The 19,122-nt window shown below is 39.2% G+C and overlaps 2 protein-coding genes across 6 annotated transcripts in view; one reads left to right on the top strand and one right to left on the bottom strand.

The window, feature by feature from the left end:
- The window catches only part of LOC114643524 (tripartite motif-containing protein 16-like), a 336,382-nt gene that overhangs the window by 96,590 nt on the left and 220,670 nt on the right, over positions 1 to 19,122 (bottom strand). The window lies entirely within an intron of this gene.
- LOC114643536 (tripartite motif-containing protein 16-like protein) overlaps positions 8,257 to 19,122 on the top strand; it is a 385,751-nt gene continuing 374,885 nt past the window's right edge. For all 3 annotated transcript variants that reach the window (XM_051925864.1, XM_051925865.1, XM_028792110.2), the window contains exon 1: positions 8,257 to 9,409. In XM_051925864.1, the coding sequence (XP_051781824.1) occupies positions 8,831 to 9,409 (579 nt within the window). In that variant the 5' untranslated portion in view covers positions 8,257 to 8,830. The remainder of the gene's footprint in view (positions 9,410 to 19,122) is intronic.

The following is a 19,122-nucleotide window of genomic DNA, read 5'->3' as shown; positions in this document are numbered from 1 at the left end:
ATTGTTATTATCCATGCAGTCTCGTGTTTGTTTTCCTATGGGTGTGTTGTTAGCTAGACATCGTTTGTTGTTAGGAATTATAATTGGACCGCTGAGTGCAGGCACTGTGGAGTAGCTGACTGCTGGCACTGTCAGTAGTCACCACTACCTCAAGTTTAGATACATACACATATATATAGATAGACACCGCATCCACTGTATTACCCAGTAGACACGATACGTCAGCCCGCCTATAAGATACCTGAGCTGTTTCGTTTTGGAGCCATGCCTCCTTTGCTTCTGGTGTTTGGAGCCGTGACTCCTTTGCTTCTGGCATTTGTGAAGCGCTTTGTAGGAGCCTTCATTCATTAATCTATGTGGGCTCGTTATTGTATTTCCGTTAGTTGAGCTGTTTGTTTTTGGAGCCGTGACTCCTTTGCTTCTGCTGTTTCAGAAGCGCGTTGTAGGCGCCTTTGTGTACTTTTAGCCTATCTCGATGTGTGCTTTGTAGGAACCTTCATTCATTTATCCATGTGGGCTTGTTTGTGTATTTCCATTAGTTGAGCTGATTGTGTTTGGAGCCGTGACTCCTTTGCTTCTGCTGGGGCGGGACGCTAAGTCGCATGTGCGTGTGCGCTTCGATGTGTCCTGCGTCCATGACCGTGTGCCTGCGTCCATGACCGTGCGCCCGTGGACCGTACATCCGGTTTACAATCTTCGGTTAATAATATGGATACGGCTTTAAAGTGTCATCTGCCAAACAATTTGGCCAACCACATAATGCATGCTGTTTTAAACTTCTCAGCACAGCGTCTCTGTCAGTTTCATGTGCAATATCTTTTGCAATAAGCGGCAATTTATCTAGAAAACATACCCTATACACTGGATTTGGTTTCAGTTCCTTATTTGAATCCAACAGGGGCAAATGGGAAAATGCATCTGCATTACTACACTGTTCCGATTTTTTGTATTTAATTTCATAAGTATAGGCAGCCAAAATAAGTGCCCATCTTTGCATTCTAGCAGCAGCAAGTGTGGGTATGCCCGTCTTGGGTCCCAAAATCTTTAATAACGGCTGATGATCTGTTACCAATATAAATTTTTGGCCAAACAAATAATCCTGGAACTTCATGACTCCAAATACAAGTCCTAAAGCTTCCTTTTCAATTTGAGAGTAATTTTTCTCGGTTTTGGTTAGCATTCATAAGGCAGATGCTATTGGCCTCTCAGTGCCATCCTTCATTTTGTGAGAAATTACTGTGCCTACACCTCCAGGTGATGCGTCTCAAGCTAAACTAAGGGGTAACTGTGGGTCATAATGCACTAAGATGCTGTTAGACTGCAACTGTAATTTGGCCTCATTAAATGAACTCTGGCATTCCTCTGTCCAATTCCATTTCACACCTTTTTGCAGCAATGCTGTCATAGGTTGTATAATAGTGGATAAGTGAGGAATGAATTTGCCACAGTAATTCAACAAAGCCAATAAAAGACCGAAGCTCTGTGACATTATTTGGAGCTGGAGCTTTCGCAATAGCCTCCATTTTTTCATCTAAGGGATGAATACCTGTAGCATCTATAGCATGCCCTAGGTAAGACACACTATTCTGCAAGAAGAAAACCTTCTCTTGCTTTACTCTCAGATTGTACATCTGCAACCATTTCAACACTTCCTCCAGGTTTCTCAAATGCTCTTCCAAGTCCCTTCCCGTTATCAATATATCATCCGGATAACATATTACACCATCTACACATCCACATTCATGATTTTCTGAAAAGGGCAGGAACACCAGCAACCCCATATGGAAGCCTATTATATATGAACAAGCCTTTATGTGTATTTATGGTAAGGTAGGGTTTGGAGCCTTCCTCCAGCTCCACCTGTTGCTATGCTTGTGACAAATCAAGTGTGGTGAACTGCTGACCCCCTGACAGACTTGTAAATAAATCTTGCACTTTAGGCAAAGGGTACTGCTCTATCTCCAAACCCGGGTTGATCGTTGTCTTATAATCTCCACAGACTCTCACAGTATTATCTTTCTTTGGAATACAAACAATTGGGGCCGCCCGCTCACTGTAACTAATGGGGCTAATAACACCTTCATCCTGTCATTTAGACAGCTCCCTTTCTACTGCTTCATGTAGCGCATATGGCACTGTGCGTGGCTTACAAAATTTTGGTACCACACCATCCTTAACAAAAACCATGCCTTTGATTCCCTTAAGTGTTCCTAAGTTAGGGTGAAAAACTGTGGAGTACCTGTCACACAACTGGTGACCTTGTTTACATGAGACCAGTCTAACCTTAAGCAGTTAATCCAGTCTCTACCCATCAATGCTGGCCCGTTTCCTTTAACCACCAGTAAGTCTACATTTTTTACACATTCTTTACATTTTACCCAAACACTGATTTTTCCTTTTAGAGAAAGCCTTTCATTACTATAAGTCTTCAAATTACAATTAGCAGGGCTTAAGGTTATCTTTTTAAATTTACAATTGTACAGTTTCTCAGAAATGACTGATACAGCTGCACCTGTATCGATCTCCATTTTCACTCGGACACCATTTATACTCACATATACATAGTAGGGCGTATTACTGTCTCTGGTAGTCTCTAAAGAAAATAACTCAGTTCCTCGTATGTCACCTTCAAAAACTGGGCTGTAGTCTGTTATCAAATCAGCTTCTTGTCCTTGTATCTCAAACTGCTTTAAGGCAAGTCTTTCATCGCCTTTGTGCTGAGGCACCCCACCAACAAGCGGTCCTGCCTGTATCCTTCGTTAAGGTTCTGACATTCGCTGAAGTGCTGCAGAGGTGGTGTCTGTTTCAGCAACATCCAGGTGCCTTGTCCACTTCGCAGTTTTATTATTTTGGCCTTCCTGGTGTGCACGGCAAGCGTGAGCGATATGCCCTCTCTTCTTGCACTCGCGGCACTCCATGTCTTTATATCTGCAGTTATCAGGTAGGTGACCCTTGCCATTATATCAATAACATGCCTTCTGAAAGACCTCCAGTTTCTTTCCAAAACCTTTAGTTTTCATGGTCAACTTTTCTTTTAAGACGTTTGTTTTAAGCGTCCTCTTAGCAAATTGTTGCGCACTGTTCTTTGTTACTTCATACGCTAATCCCATTTCAATTGCCAGGGCTAAAGTCAAATCTTTGTTGTGCGCTGCATTCAACAACCTGTCCCTCAGCTCTGCACTTTTAATGCCACATACGAATCTATCACACAGTGCTTCATCCAAAAAAGTCCTGAATTTTCCTGTTGCTGCTAACTTGCTGCTCACTGATTCTCCATCCAGTTGATTTCTAGCATGGAACTTTGCATCTCTCGGCAATAAAATTTGTTCTCGGCATGTAGTGTTTTTTCAAAAGCTCTACGAGCTCCAGAAAAGTCTTTTGGGATGGTTTCAATGGTGCACATAAGTCCATTAGCAAACTATGTGCTTTCTTTCCTACTATTATTAAAAATACTGCTTACGTCTTTTCATCCGTGCATTGGAGACCATTAGCTTCAAAATATTGTTCTAGCCTTTCTAAATAGGCTTTGAAACTTTCCTCACTTTCTTCGAAGTGAAAATCTTCCGGTTTACCAAAAGCCATATTGCGTTTGCTCCTATCCGCTTAACTTGTTGAAAAAAAATGACATCTCTGTTCAATTGTTCCATCTGCTGTACCGACGAAGTCAAGTAAAACCAATTCTATTTATTTTGGCAAAACAAACCATCCGACACTCGTCGCTACTGTTCTGACTTTACTTACTCAATCGAGGAGGTGGTGGTTCTCAAAGATTTTTATGTCAAAAACATACACAGCAAACATTTTAGGTAACAAAAATAAACTTTTATTTCTCACAGATCTCAGAGATGCTTACTCTTACATTTTCTTATTTGTACACCGTGATAAGCACCCAGGATGCATTGTACGTAAAAAAAACAAAGTTCCCATCCCACTTTTCAGACCAATCACAAAATGAACATTTGCATTCTGGTGTTCTGTGCTCAGACACCACATAGCTGAGGATGCCTCACTTGAATATGCCTCATTTTCCATTCGAGGCTTAGCTGCTTCCATGCATGCCAAGTGTTTCTCGTTAATCCAAGGCAGGCCTCAGCCAAGCACGGTTATGTGCACACTCGTGAGATTTCAGCTGCCCAAAGAGATGATTGTCAATAATATCAGTCTTGGCTCAATAAGCACAGAGGAGGTTGTGATATCGGCAGATTGAGTACCTGTGAATTTAAACATGAAACTGTTGTGATGTATGGTGTTTTATGAGACAGGACTGAAAAGTGGCAGTCTTTTTAGAAGTTGTTCAAGAAATAATAGTTGATCAATAATAATGCAAAAGGAAATGTGTATGCTATTAAAAAAGTGAGACAGGCTATCGGGCAATCCAGTCCAATACATAAGCACATTAAAGTTCTGAACTTGTACATTACATAATTAAATATTAATGGAATTATTCATACTAAAAATGTAAGTGTATTAGTTTGTAAATGTCATCAAACACTTGAAACAAGTAAATGTTCAGTAGTGATGTGAAGCACATTGGGCAGCAAATGAAAATGATATACAAGATGTATTAAAAATATATACACAGTATTAAAAATATAACAACAGATTATAGGCTAAATAAAAACATCAGCACAAAGTGTCATTAACACAAATAACTTAATTACCATTTCAAACAGCTGTAACACTCCGTCAATTCAGCACTGTTCTTCTGAGACCTTCAATATGCCCTTATTAAATGTTAGAGTGTTAACCCACAAGACATTTTACATTAACTGTCTTATTAGTGATAGGAAAATCGACTGTTTTAACTTAATCTGCACCTCCAAATTACAGCTTTACTTATTTGGTTCGGCAAGGTAAAAAAGGCGGTGGCTTAGCGAGTATTTACTCAAGCCATTTAAAGTGATATGATATATAATATATATAATGACTAAGTATGACAGGTTCCTAATTGTTGTCAACTTTAATTTTCATATCGAAAAACAGTGTAACCCAAAAGCAAAAGAATTCTTGAACCTCCTACACTCTTTTGATCTGAGCCAGCAAGTTAGCCAGCCCACACATAAGTGGGAACACACACTGGATTTAGTGATTAGTAAAGGATTAAAAGTTGATTTGAGGCACATCGTGGACATTGGCTTATCAGACCATTTTATCTTATTATTTAATGTAGAAATACTGATAGCTGCAACTAATGATTAGTGTATTGTTAAAAAATGCTATTTTCATACATCTGCGGCATTAAAGTTTACTAACAATCTAAACAACCAGTTCGTTTGTAGTGCTTACTACAATAGTGAGAAAAATGTAAATAGTAGGGTGGAAAATTTTAATACTAAAGTGAGTGCTGCCACTGACATAGACGCTCCTGAAAAACAGTTGAAAAATCCTCCAGCACTGTTATACCATGGAAGACTCAAAGAGTGTCTGATCCAAAGAGAACATGCCGGAAAGCTGAGCGTAAATGGAAAAAAACTAAACTGATTGTCCACTATGAGATATTGAAGGTTAAAATAACAGAATACAGCAACATAGTCCGTCTAGAGAGGCTGTGTTACTTCTCTAACATTAAAAATAATAATGTTGGTAATCCAAGAGTCTTATTCTCTACTATTGATCACTTGATAAACCCAGGTCACTCAATGGAATGCCTTCAAAAAACTACCAGTAAATCTTGTGTGGCTTTTGCTATATTCTTTCATCACATAATTAATGATATTAAAAATAATATAGTGTATCCCCCCAATGCTGATCCTATTGAATCATGGTATTACATTTTGATTGTATTAAATTCTTTCACCAGGATAGATTTACATGATCTACTGTATGTAGAATAATGTCTCACCTGAGATTATACACCTGCATCCATGACCCAATACCAACAAAATTTTTAAAGAAATGTCCGACATGCAAATTGATAGTATTCTTGACATAGTAAATTCATAATTAGATACGGGGGTCTTCCCAGACTGTCTTAAGACTGCTGTAGTTAAACCCTTGAATAAGAAAAATAGTCTTGAGTCCTTGCTTTTTGAAAATCTTAGACCTATTTCTAACCTGCCTTTCTTAAGTAAAATTCTAGAGAAGGCAGTCATTATGCAGCCTAATGATCACCTCAATAAACCTGCTATTTTGATAAGTTTCAGTCGGGTTTCAGAACAAATCACAGCACAGAAACTGCACTCGTTAAAGTAGTAAATGACTTGCAGGTAAATGCAGACAGAGGCCATTTATCTGTTCTCATCCTCTTAGATCTGAGTGCCGCATTTGACACCATTGATCATAATATTCTTAGAAATCACCTTAGTCAATGGGTGGGCCTCTCTGGCAGGGTCTTAAATTGGTTTGTGTCTTACCTGGCAGGTAACAAATTCTATGTTAGTTGTGGTAATTATACTTAAAAGACCCCTGATATTCTATATGTTGGTCCACAAGGGTCTCTGCTGGGTCTGCTGCTCTTTTCGATTTACATGCTTCTGTTAGGTCATATTATCTCGGGGCATAACATGAGCTACCACAGCTATGCTGATGACACACAACTGTATTTATCAATAGCACCTGATGACCCCGACACTCTTGGTTCACTGACCACCAATGTCTTATTTGTGTTTCTGACTGGATGACTAGTAATTTTCTCAAACTAAATAAGGAGAAAACAGAAATCTTAGCTATTGGCAAAAATGGATATAATGAGGATATTAGAAATACATTTGATCCATTAGGATCAAGTAGTATTGACTCTGACCTGAATTTTAAATCACATATTAATCAGATTACTAGGACAGCATTTTTTCACTTAAGAAATATAGCAAAATTTAGAAACCTTATAACACTATAAGATGCTGAAAAATGAGTTCACACTTTTGTTTTCAGTCGACTAGATTACTGTTACTCACTCCTCTCTGGACCACCTAAAAAAGACATAAATCGATTACAACAAGTGTAGAATGGAGCTGCTAGAATCTTAACTAGGAAAAGAAAATCCAAGCACATCACAATAGTTCTGATGTCACTACACTGGTTACCTGTGTCATTTAGAATTGGCTTTAAAATACTGCTTATGGTTTACAAAGCCTTAAATAATCTACTCCATCTTATATTTCAAAATGCTTGTCACCTTACACTGCAAATCGTAACCTTAGATCTTCAAATGAGGGTCTGCTTAGAATTTCAAGAACTAAACTTAAAAGAAGTGGTGAGGAGGCCTTCTGCTGTTATGCACCTCAAATCTGGACTAGCTGACCAATAGAAATTCACCAGGCTGATACGGTGAAGCACTTTAAAAAACTGCTAATAACTCATTACTTTGACATGGCTTTCTTGTAGCTACATTTTAGTGTATTCCTGTTAAACTTTATGTGCATTGAATTATCATTTTTATTCATGGCCCCACAATTCATACTAACTCCTATTTTCTCTGCTGTTCTTTTTCTGGTTTTCTGTGGTCTACGATCTGCGCCACCACCACCTGATCAGGGCACAATGCAGTCCTTACATTGATAGACTGAAGGCTAGAGGTCTGCATGACCATCATCATCAAATTCTTCCACATGAAGTCTGAAAACCATGAGGACTGAAGGACTGATTGAGATCATTTATGTTAGGTAGAATACCCAGTGGGGGCTGGCTAGGTGGTCTCGTGGCCTGGACCTACAGCAGATTTAGTTTTTTTTTCTCTATCCATCTGGATTTTTTTTTTAGTTTTTTTCTGTCCTCCTGTCCATTGGACCTTACTGTATTCCATTTTATTAAGTATTAATCTTATTTTTATAGGTTTCTTTTTTTCTTTCTTCATCTTCAAAAGTACTTTGAGCTACACCATTTGTATGAAAATGTGCTCTAGAAATCAATGTTGTTGTTTATGTTGTATGCATTTTAAAATATAGCAAGCAGATACAGTACATTCTATAACAGTATTGACAAGTTGTGTCAACTTGGGAATGACTTCATCTTTAAGTCACCAGTATAATGATCTGGCATTCCACTTTTAGAATGAGCAGCTTCAGGCCAAGCTGCAGGGGAGCCTATAAAAAACACTGAGCATGGCACAGTCACAGGAGTTTCAGCTCACGAGGTAGCAGTGTGCCAGCATAAGGAAAGCCAGCCACCTAAAAGAGGAATATAAAGACTGAGAATGCATTGTGCTTGCACAAGCAAGCACCATGCAGCGCTATACTAATGTCAGGAGCAGGATGAGAGGAGACCAACGGTCCAATTTAGCAAAATGGGAGACCCAAAATGACTCAAAAGACTCCATGGGAGACCCAAAATGGACTTTCTGGGCTCTGCTGTCTCTGCAGCTTCCCCACCACTTCCCTATATGCTAAGTTCCATTAGTCTGAACAAATGGCTGCTAGTGTATTTTCGGGCTCATGATGTTGGGGAAAATGTGGCAAATTGAGTTGCCATGTGAGGCAGGGCCAAAGAAGACATTGTGCAGGCAAAGGATAAGCAGGCAGATCATAACAGCATTACAAAGCAGCCAAGAAAGGAGAACCTCAAATCAGAGACTGTGAGCTGGAACACCATTACATTTGTAGCGCCACACAAACAGGTTCACCTTCTCACATATAATGGAAAGATCACTATGCAGAGGTGCCATGTTAAAACCTCTACTGTGCCACTGGACAATATAGTACTGAAGGCCCCTGCTGATGTGTCCTCTTTATCACTTCAGTGGAAGAATAAACCACGCTGTCGTTTTGAAGAGTGTGCACTCAGGTTTCTCTTTAAAACTCCGCCTCATTTTCAGTTAGTAAAAACACATTTTAGTTTTCATTTCCTCACAAGTCACTTCCTTGTTTTTCAGACTGGTTCCCTTCTCTGACTGACAATGGCCAAAGCCCAGCTCTGTGGATTACAGGACGAGATCACCTGCTCGGTGTGTCTGGACATCCTGACTGATCCTGTGTCACTACATTGTGGTCACAGTTTCTGTCTGAAGTGCCTCAACAACTACTGGGATCAGAGCCAAGAGTGCAGCTGTCCTCAGTGCAGACACACCTTCACTATAAGGCCTGAACTTTACATAAACACTGTGCTGAATGAAGTCGTCAAAAAATCAAAGAAGACAGGACTCGGTCCTCTTCCATCTCAGAGTTATGTCGGCCCTGGTGATGTGGAGTGTGACGCCTGTACTGAGAAGAAGTTCAGAGCGGTGAAGTCCTGTCTGACCTGCACGGCCTCTTTCTGTCAGACTCACCTGCAGCCTCACTTTGAAATAGCAGCCTGGAAGCATCATAAACTGGTTGATCCTGATGGAAATCTAAAGGAGAAACTCTGTGCAAAACATCAAAAATGTCTTGAAGTATTTTGTAAAACTGATGAGATATGCATCTGTGCAAAGTGTGTTGTGACTGAACATAATGGTCATAAAATGGTGGAGCTGGAGACGGAAAGAGAAGAAAAACAGGTGAGTGCAGTTTAGCATTTAATGACACACCTGCTTTAGAAAATGGATGGGATGGGATGGGATGGGATAGATAGATAGATAGATAGATAGATAGATAGATAGATAGATAGATAGATAGATAGATAGATAGATAGATAGATAGATAGATAGATAGATAGATAGATAGATAGATAGATAGATAGATAGATAGATAGATAGATAGATAGATAGATAGATAGATAGATAGATAGATAGATAGATAGATAGATAGATACTTTATTAATTCCAAGGGGAAATTCACAGAAGCAAAATAAACAAGAAGAGTTAAGGTACAGAGGCATCCATTCATAAGTTTTATGAGCCTGATTACACTGAGTGAAAGCAATGATGGGATACCACTCAACAAGCACACAGATTTCACTCTCCCAGAATTTGTTTAAAGTCAGCAGGCCATTCTGGAGCCTTTTCACTTAACTTTTTAAAAATAGCAGCGAAAAGAATAGGAGTTCTCCTAAGATCTACCATCAGCTATACTACTTGGTAACTTTATGGTGGATTTCTGCATGAAAAAAAAAAACTTTAAGCACTGTCACATGAAATTCTCGTCCGTTTTTTACATCTGGGTGGCACAGTGACACTGCAGTAATCACTGCTTCATGTATCCAATGTATTGAGTGTGGATACTCTGGGCTTCTCCCCATATGTCAAAGAAGTGAGCCTTTGGTTATGTAGTGATTCTAAATGATTCAGGGAGTCGACAAATGTATACACTGTCATTGATTTTGGTCCATGTGACAGCTGGCACCTGCCATGCGCCCAGTGCTGCTGGGACTGGCTGCAGTCCCTGTGACCCTTAATTCATTTTACTGTGTATGAGAATGTCATCTTCCTTTTCTCTACAGTTTTAATATTAAAATATTGTGATTATTTAAAAATCTGATAACATATTGAAACTGTGCTTCTAAAAGAACATGATTGCCAAGGCCTGACAGTTTGTTTAGCAGATGCAAGAAAAGGTTGTAGGCTTAATTCATCATAGTGAAGGCCCTAAATAGAAGCATATGCTGTCATTGTTACTGAATTATTCTAATTGATTATAAAATTTAATGAAGCTTGAGCTGGGAAAAAAGTCATCAAAAGGAAGAAACAGACTTGGGGTCCAGCACACAACTTTGCCTACATAAAAGTTGTTCTGTTTTCATCTGCTAATCTGAAATGGCATTCATCGCACACCAGTTGAAAGAGCCTCTTCATGTCTGTCCATGCTATAACTCCATCTGTGCTCTCATTGGTACAGCATGGATGCTCTCGTTGGAGAAAGAATAGCTTAGATAGACCTTTATTTGTAACCTGGATTAGCTTATTTTTGCTTGAATCACATTTGTTTTAAGATTGGTGACCAAATGTAAGGGCTCCCTATGCCAGTTGATCAATATTGTTCTGAACAATTTCGTTTGAAATCCTCAAAACATCCATGAATTTTGATGCTGAATCAAAGTGTAGATATTGCATGTACAGAAGTAACCATTCAAGATACACAAGAATTGCTTTGTTAATCTGAAGTAGCAGCAGACTGCAGCCGACTGTACAAGACTGCACAGCAATGTGACTGCACTACCCTGTGAAGCCAGCAGGTGGGGTCATGAAAGCTTCAAAAGGTGTGTTTCTCATTTCAGCTTCTACCAGAATGTGAATCCTTGCTATGGCTCACTGTTGCTCACTGTTTAGATTTTCATTGATTTTAAACTTTATGGTACTGTAGCTTGTGAAAATTGACAGCTGCTTTCAAACCTATGTCCTCACAAGTAAAATTAAAAGCAAATTTGGGTAGTAAAAAATAAAAATGGTAGTAATAGTAGATAAATTAGCATTACAAGTTAAAACCATAAAATGCATAATAACTACGGATGGCTGTAACTCTGTCAATCACTAGACTTAAACTGAACAGAGCAGATTTAAAAACTGTCCATAAAGAAGAATGGGCCCAAAATCTTACCTGAACACTGGCAGGGTCTTAAAGTTTTTGTGGCAAACAAAGGCTTCTCCACTGAATATTAAATACATTTCAATTAGCCTATTCAATATTTTTTCTTGTGTCATTCCACTTTATTGCACATAACTTTTTATGGGCTAGAAAGTTACAATTTATTTGGCTGTGCTGTTTTATTGAGTTAATACCAGTTCAAAATGCATCCAAATAGCTGCATTGAGAATACGTTAAATAACAAAAATGCTGACATGTTGAATACTTATTTCCCCCATTGTAAATACAGTAATCCCTCCTCCATCGCGGGGGTTGCGTTCCAGAGCCACCCGTGAAATAAGAAAATCCGCGAAGTAGAAACCATATGTTTATATGGTTATTGTTATATTGTCATGCTTGGGTCACAGATTTGCGCAGAAACACAGGAGGTTGTAGAGAGACAGGAACGTTATTCAAACACTGCAAACAAACATTTGTCTCTTTTTCAAAAGTTTAAACTGTGCTCCATGACAAGACAGAGACGACAGTTCTGTCTCACAATTAAAAGAATGCAAACATATCTTCCTCTTCAAAGGAGTTGTGTCAGGAGCACAGAATGTCACATAGATAGAGAAAACAATCTCTAGCAAACAAATCAATAGGGCTGTTTGGCTTGTAAGTATGCGAAGCACCGCGGCACAAAGCTGTTGAAGGCAGCAGCTCACACCCCCTCCGTCAGGAGCAGACAGAGAGAGAGAGAGAGAGAGAGAGAGACAGAGTTTGTTTTTCAGTCAAAAATCAATACGTGCCCTTCGAGCTTTTAAGTATGTGAAGCACCGTGCAGCATGTCGTTTCAGGAAGCAGCTGCACAAAATAAAGCAACGTGAAGATAATCTTTCAGCATTTTTAGACGAGTGTCCGTATGGTCTAGGTGTGTGAACAGCCCCCCTGCTCAATCCCCCTACGTCAGGATCAGTGAAAGTCTGCGCAAGAGAGAGAGAAAAGTAAGCTGGGTAGCTTCTCAGCCATCTGCCAATAGCGTCCCTTGTATGAAATCAACTGGGCAAACCAACTGAGGAAGCGTGTACCAGAAATTAAAAGACCCATTGTCCGCAGAAATCCACGAACCAGCAAAAAATCCGCGATATATATTTAAATATGCTTACATATAAAATCCGCGATGGAGTGAAGCCGCGAAAGGCGAAGCGCGATATAGCGAGGGATCACTGTACTGTGGTTTGAGAAAGTCTTCAGACTTCTTTATTTTTTCACATTTTGTTATGTTGCAGACTTGTTGCTTAAATCATTTTGACCCTCATCAAACAACATTCAGTACTCCAGAATGTCAAAGCAAACACAGGATTTTTCGAAAATTTATTAAAAATAAAAATTTAAAAAATACCATCAACACAAGCATTCAGGATCTTTACTAAATACATCGTTGAAGCCCCTTTGTCAATGATTCTAGCATGGAGTCTTCTTGGGGTTGCCATGACAAGCTTCACACACCTGGGTTTGAGGGATTTTCTGCCATTCTTCTCTGTTGATCAGGTTGGATGGACACTGTCAGTGGACAGCTGTTTTCAGGTCTCCCAGTTAGGTTCAAGTCTAAGTTAGGGCTGGACTTCTCAAGAAAATTTGCTAACTTGACCCTAAGTCACTCCGGGGTTGTCTGTGCTTGGCACTTTGGGTCATTGTCCTGTTGGAAGATAAATCTTTGGCCCTTTGTGATATCCAGAGCACTCTGAGCAAGTTTTCAAGGATATATCTGTACTTTGTTCCATTCAGCTTTCTCTTGGCCCTGAGTAGTCAGCCAGTCACTACCAGTGAAAAACAACCCAACGGAAGAATGCTTCCACTACTATGCTTTACTGCTGTGAAGTATTGTGTAGATGTAAAATGAAGAGACAAAAGAGATTATAAAGGTTTGGGGAATCCATCTGTAAAGTTCTCTCTCTCTCTCTCTGAAAATGCGGTCAGGTTTGTACACATAACACAGACAACCAAAACAATGACAGGCGGACAATTTATGGGGTGGGAATGGAAGTTGATACAGAATACTGGGAAGGGGCTGCTGTGGTATATGGGTAGTGGTGATGTCATCAGATGGGGACCAGAGGGAAGGAAGGAACCCAGAATTGGCTTGCGTTGTTGTTTACTGAGGGGCGGCACGGTGGCGCAGTGGGTAGCGCTGCTGCCTCGCAGTTGGGAGACCTGGGGACCCGGGTTCGCTTCCCGGGTCCTCCCTGCGTGGAGTTTGCATGTTCTCCCCGTGTCTGCGTGGGTTTCCTCCGGGCGCTCCGGTTTCCTCCCACAGTCCAAAGACATGCTGGTTAGGTGGATTGGCGATTCTAAATTGGCCCTAGTGTGTGCTTGGTGTGTGGGTGTGTTTGTGTGTGTCCTGCGGTGGATTGGCACCCTGCCCAGGATTGGTTCCTGCCTTGTGCCCTGTGTTGGCTGGGATTGGCTCCAGCAGACCCCCGTGACCCTGTAGTTAGGATTCAGCGGGTTGAAAATGGATGGATGGATGGATGTTGTTTACTGTGTTCAGGTGAACTCATGGCGGTGTATTTTCGTCTTTCCTGAAGGAACAAAGAGAGGAGGTAAGTACACTGCTGTTGTCCCCTGACATGAGATTTTGCGCTGCTCATCAGATCTTTAAGCTACTCCCTATGTGCTCGTGTGTGACAGTAGATGACGAACAGTGCCTGGTTTCCACAAGACTTGATGCTTAGAAGTAAGGACAAACAGTTCAATCTCGGTTTCATCAGATCAGAGAATCTTATTTCACATACTCTAAGAGTACAATAAGTGTCTTTTAGGAACTCCAAGTGGGCTTTCATGTGTTGCCTGAACACTCCATCATAAAGCCCATATTGGTGGAGTATTGCAGTGGTGGTTGTCCTTCTGGAAGTTTCTTCCATCTCCACGCAGGTTTTGTAGAGCACAGTCAGAATGACCATTGAGTTCTTGGTCACCCCTCTTAACAAGACTCTTCAGTTAAGTTTGGCTGGGCAGCCAGCTCTAGAAAGAATCATGGCTGTTCCAAAATTCCTCCATTTAAGAACTATGATGGTCACTATGCTCTTGAGTACAGTGCAGCAGAAATTGTAGCCTTTCCCAGTAGTACTGTCTCTAAGCTCTGCAGGCAATTCCTGCAACCTCATAGCTTGGTTTTTGCTCCACTGTGGACCTTCTGTAGACAGGTGTGTTCCTTTCCTAATCACGTCCAAACAATTGAATTGACCGCAGGTGGACTCCAAACAAGGTGTAGAAACATCTCAAGGATCATCACAATGGGATGCACCTGAGCCAATTTCAAGTGTCATAGCAAAGGGTCTGAATACTTGCATTAATGTTTTTTAATTTTTAAGAAATTTTCAAAACTTACTAGACTCATAGTTTCTCTTTTGTCATTCTGGGGCATTGAGTGTTGATTGATGTGTGAGAAAATTAATTTAAATGATTACAGGCCAAGTCTGAAACATAATGAAATGTGAAAAAAGTGAAAACAGAGTCCGAAGACTTTCTGAAGTTACAGTCCATACACAACAGATTCCATCCTCTTGATAATCATGAACTTATACTGTTATTATACTATACTGAGAGACTGAGATATGCTTATTTCAGGCTTACATCCACACAGAGAAATCCAAAGTATATTTTTATAGCAGAAGATAAAAGCAGTAATAATAGTAATATGAATTATTTAATTGTTCTTTTCAAGATGTTCAAGAGCACATTATAAGTTAACACCATAAACTCAAAGCAGTAGATGGGATCAACAATTCTGAAAAAAATTCCATTAAAATCTACACAGTCAAATTCCATCCTCTTCTCAAATATTTTCTGCATTAGAGTCTTTCACCTGGTGACTTACAGTGTGGTGGGTAAAGGCTTTAACTTGCCTGATTTAAAATTATAAGGTTTACATTCTGTGCTTCATAAAATGTTACCATATTATGTTCTATCCTTTCCAAGAAATACTGTATGTACTGTGCAGTAGGAAGAACATTTGCTGTTATCTTAAAAAAGTACTGATATATTTCTACTTGACAGTAATATTATTATGAAAGCATGCTTATAAACTTTTAGATTTTCTTTGTTTTTATTTCTAAGAACATGTAATGGTAATTGATTAAGGACAGCACACCTAGGTTCTTTAAAGGCCATTCAGAGCTTTAGCTTTATTTCTTTTCATGCACTTTGACAGCAGACATGATGGAAAATGTAAAGCCCACTGGTTAGTGCTGCCACCTTCACATCCTAACCGCATTGCTCATCTGCATGTTTACATGGATTTTCCTGTGACTTCCATATTTGTTGTAAATTAAACAGTTTGTGGCTCCCACCTTCTGCACACTCTTACTGTTAAAAAAAGGTTTAATTTCCACTCATGACCTTCATTGTAGTTTTTATGAAAGTCACACTGTTTGGGTGAATAAGGATGTTAGTGCATCCAATGACTGAATGGAGTTCACTTTCCACTTGGTGCTGCTAGGACAGGCTTTGTGCATCCTTGTGTTGGACTTAAACAGAGAGAGAAAATTAGTGAGTGATTTAAAAATAAAATAAAATACTTGTGGGAAATATTGTTGAAAGTATTCATTGTTGTTATAACAGCATCAATAAATTACACACTGGAACTGTAATAAACATCCCTGGATCAGTGTCAACCAGTTAGCACCAGCACTGTGTTTTGGAATTCAGTGTATGTGTGATGTGCTCCTGGCCTTTCCTAATGTTTCATAAACTACTGCACTGGAAAGGAACATGTTATTGAAATTATAAAATTCTACCACAGATAACATGATTGAGGATATTTTTCTTCTTTTTTTTACTACTTCAAATAGAATCACTGGACATTGGTTCCCCAGGGGTGATTTGCTGAGAGACTGACTTGACTGCATCTATATACACTTTTTACCTCAACATATCCTCTCCTGTGTTTGTTTTTTTACATGCCTGGACATTATTGCCCAAATGTGAATTGCTTTGTCTATCTTCTACTGACATCTAAAAAATAATTACCAAAAAATAACCACATAATTTCAGTATGTGTGATGAATTAAATAAGAGGCAAATCTGAAAATTATCAACAGTAGGGTTATTTTAAATATCTAAAGTATAAATAAACTCACTTGAATCTGCATAACCCTTTTTTCATACAAACTGAAATACAAAGTGCTCTCCTAGTGTCAGTCTTATGTGGGGAAAGGAGAATACGTGAGTAAATCTTTATTGAAATGCTAATCATATATTGAATGGCATGAACACATAATGGTTGATGGCAGATCATACTGAAATCGTGTGATTTTTTTTTTCTAAATGGTGCCTCATTCATGGCAAAGTCTGATCTTTTATGTATCAGCTTATGTGTATTTAATATATATTTTTTTTTAGTTTTGAGTAATTATTTTCATGTCTTTGTTATTTCTATTACTTTCATTTATATTTGTATAATTATGTTGTGAGTGGGTGGCACAGTGGGTAGCGCTGCTGTCTTGCAGTAAGGAGACCCGTCTGGGTTCACTTCCCAGGTCCTCCCTGTGTGGAGTTTGCATGTTCTCCCCATGTCTGCGTGGGGTTCCTCCCACAGTCCAAAGACATGCAGGTTAGGTGCATTGGCGGTCCTAAATTGTTCCGTGTGTGTGTCCTGCGGGGTTTGTTTCCTGCCTTGCACCTTGTGTTGGTTGGGATTGGCTCCAGCAGACCCCCATGACCCTGTAGTTAGGATATAGTGGGTTGGATAATGGATGGATGGATGTTGTGAGTCTGATGTTTTTTCTTCTATCACTGCTCCTGAGATCTCACTCTAGGTATTTACATCAGCTGAGAAGGCTTAGGGGCAGGAAATCATTAGTTAACTGTGAAGGTCATGAGTGTTGCTATTCATTATTGTTCAATGTTCTGTTTTTTTTAGTATTCTTGTTCTATCTTTAGGAATCTGTTTACTGTATATCTTTTTGCGATTTAGACTTGTTTGCTTAGGATTGTCTTTTGAGGCAAATCTTGTGAATCTTTTGCTCTGCTGAGTTTTTCTTTGTATTTTGCTTTTTTCATTAAATAAATCCTCTATTTGTAAAGATTCCTATTTTATATATATATATATATATATATATATATATATATATATATATATATATATATATATATATATAAAAGGTTTATGGTCTTGTGGAGCTTTTGTTATGTTTTTGTATATTTCTAGCTCATTTTCCAGCTCCCTATTTTTGGGCCTGCTCCTGCTGATGCCAGCAGGTATATTATTTGTGGCGGAGTGGTGGCTCTGAGGCTGGGGATCTGCACTGGCAATCGGAAGGTTGCCGGTTCAAATCCCGTAAATGCCAAAAGGGATTCTGCTCTGTTGGGCCCTTAAGTAAGGCCCTTAACCTGCAATTGCTGAGCGCTTTGAGTAGTGAGAAAAGCACTATATAAATGCAAAGAATTATTATTATTATGGGCCGGGATGAGTTTTGGTAGATCGGTTAGGCTCTCATGCTTGTTTCTGGAGGCTTTACCCCATTTTTGCCATGGTGACTCCATATCATGACACCATTTTCCATCAGTCCTCCCAGCTTTAGCACAGCACAATCTTGGATGTGTGTCAGCACCTTCATGAGATGAAGCTTAAGCAAAGAAAACCAACTGTTTATCTTCTCATTTGCGTTTGTATTTCTTAATGTATGTCTTAAAACAGGCAGGAAATACCATTGAAAGGACAGGAAATTTTAAAAGGAGTGATTTTTGCATACATCTTAAAATGTATAATTTGACTATATTTAAAATGTATTTGCCCTATCTTTAAATGGAGATGTAGTTATTTTAAGATATCTGAAAATGTAAGGCAAATATCTTAATTGTAAAGGAAGAAATTGTAAAGAAATATATAAATCAGTTTCAGATATCTTAAAAGGTGAATTGCATTTTAAAATATGTTAAATTCATTTGGAGATATCTCTGAACATTAATATTGACTTGCCATAGAATGTTCTGCAAACAGAAGTGGCAAACACATTTGACATCTGTGAAGTGTTATAACAAACATGGTGAAGTGAAAGGGACACACCTAGAACTCACCTTTCGTCGCTCTTCTTCTTGATCTCCCTAACACAAACATTAAAAACTTCTCAAAGCTATTCATTCAGTCCAGAGTCTGATGGGAGCGAGCTTATCCCTACAGCACTGGGTCAGTAAACCCCATATGCCAAATATGAAAGTGTTTTTAGCATTTGAGAGTGAATGATAAAGTTTAGAAAACAACCTGAAAACATCAATTTGGGTGAAAAACCTTTAAAAGAGAAATAGTGTTTTTTAAATGTATCCTTGCTAATGTCTCTGTCCCAGTTTACTTCTGGTGCCAAGCAGAGTTGTGTTGTGGTGCAGCAGTCTATTAGCCAGCGAATGTGCAATGAAAAAGCTGTCTGTTGTTATAGTTCTCCCTTTGTCCAGAAAGGGCTCCATAAGCTTTATGACCACCGTCTCGGAAAGTCTTTCTCCCGTGGGAAGACTGGGATCTTTTCCTAAATAAGGAGTGTCATTACACATGTACTTTGTCTCCAAATCTGCCGCAATCCAAAACTTTACAACTCTGCCTGGCACCATAAGTAAAATGGGACAGGAACTTTCACCTGCAGCTAAAGTCACTTCAGTAATTCTCCATGCTAGTGTTTAGATATATAAAGTCACTTCAAAGCGAGAAATCAGCAGGCCCTGATGGTTACCCCATAGAATTTTATAAGAAATTCTCCACTCAGCTAGCTCCCCTCTT

Source organism: Erpetoichthys calabaricus, chromosome 4, assembly GCF_900747795.2.
Source record: "Erpetoichthys calabaricus chromosome 4, fErpCal1.3, whole genome shotgun sequence".
Lineage (NCBI taxonomy): Eukaryota > Metazoa > Chordata > Cladistia > Polypteriformes > Polypteridae > Erpetoichthys > Erpetoichthys calabaricus.
The sequence above is the reverse complement of the archived record's forward strand: the minus strand, read 5'-3'. Positions and strand labels throughout refer to the sequence as shown.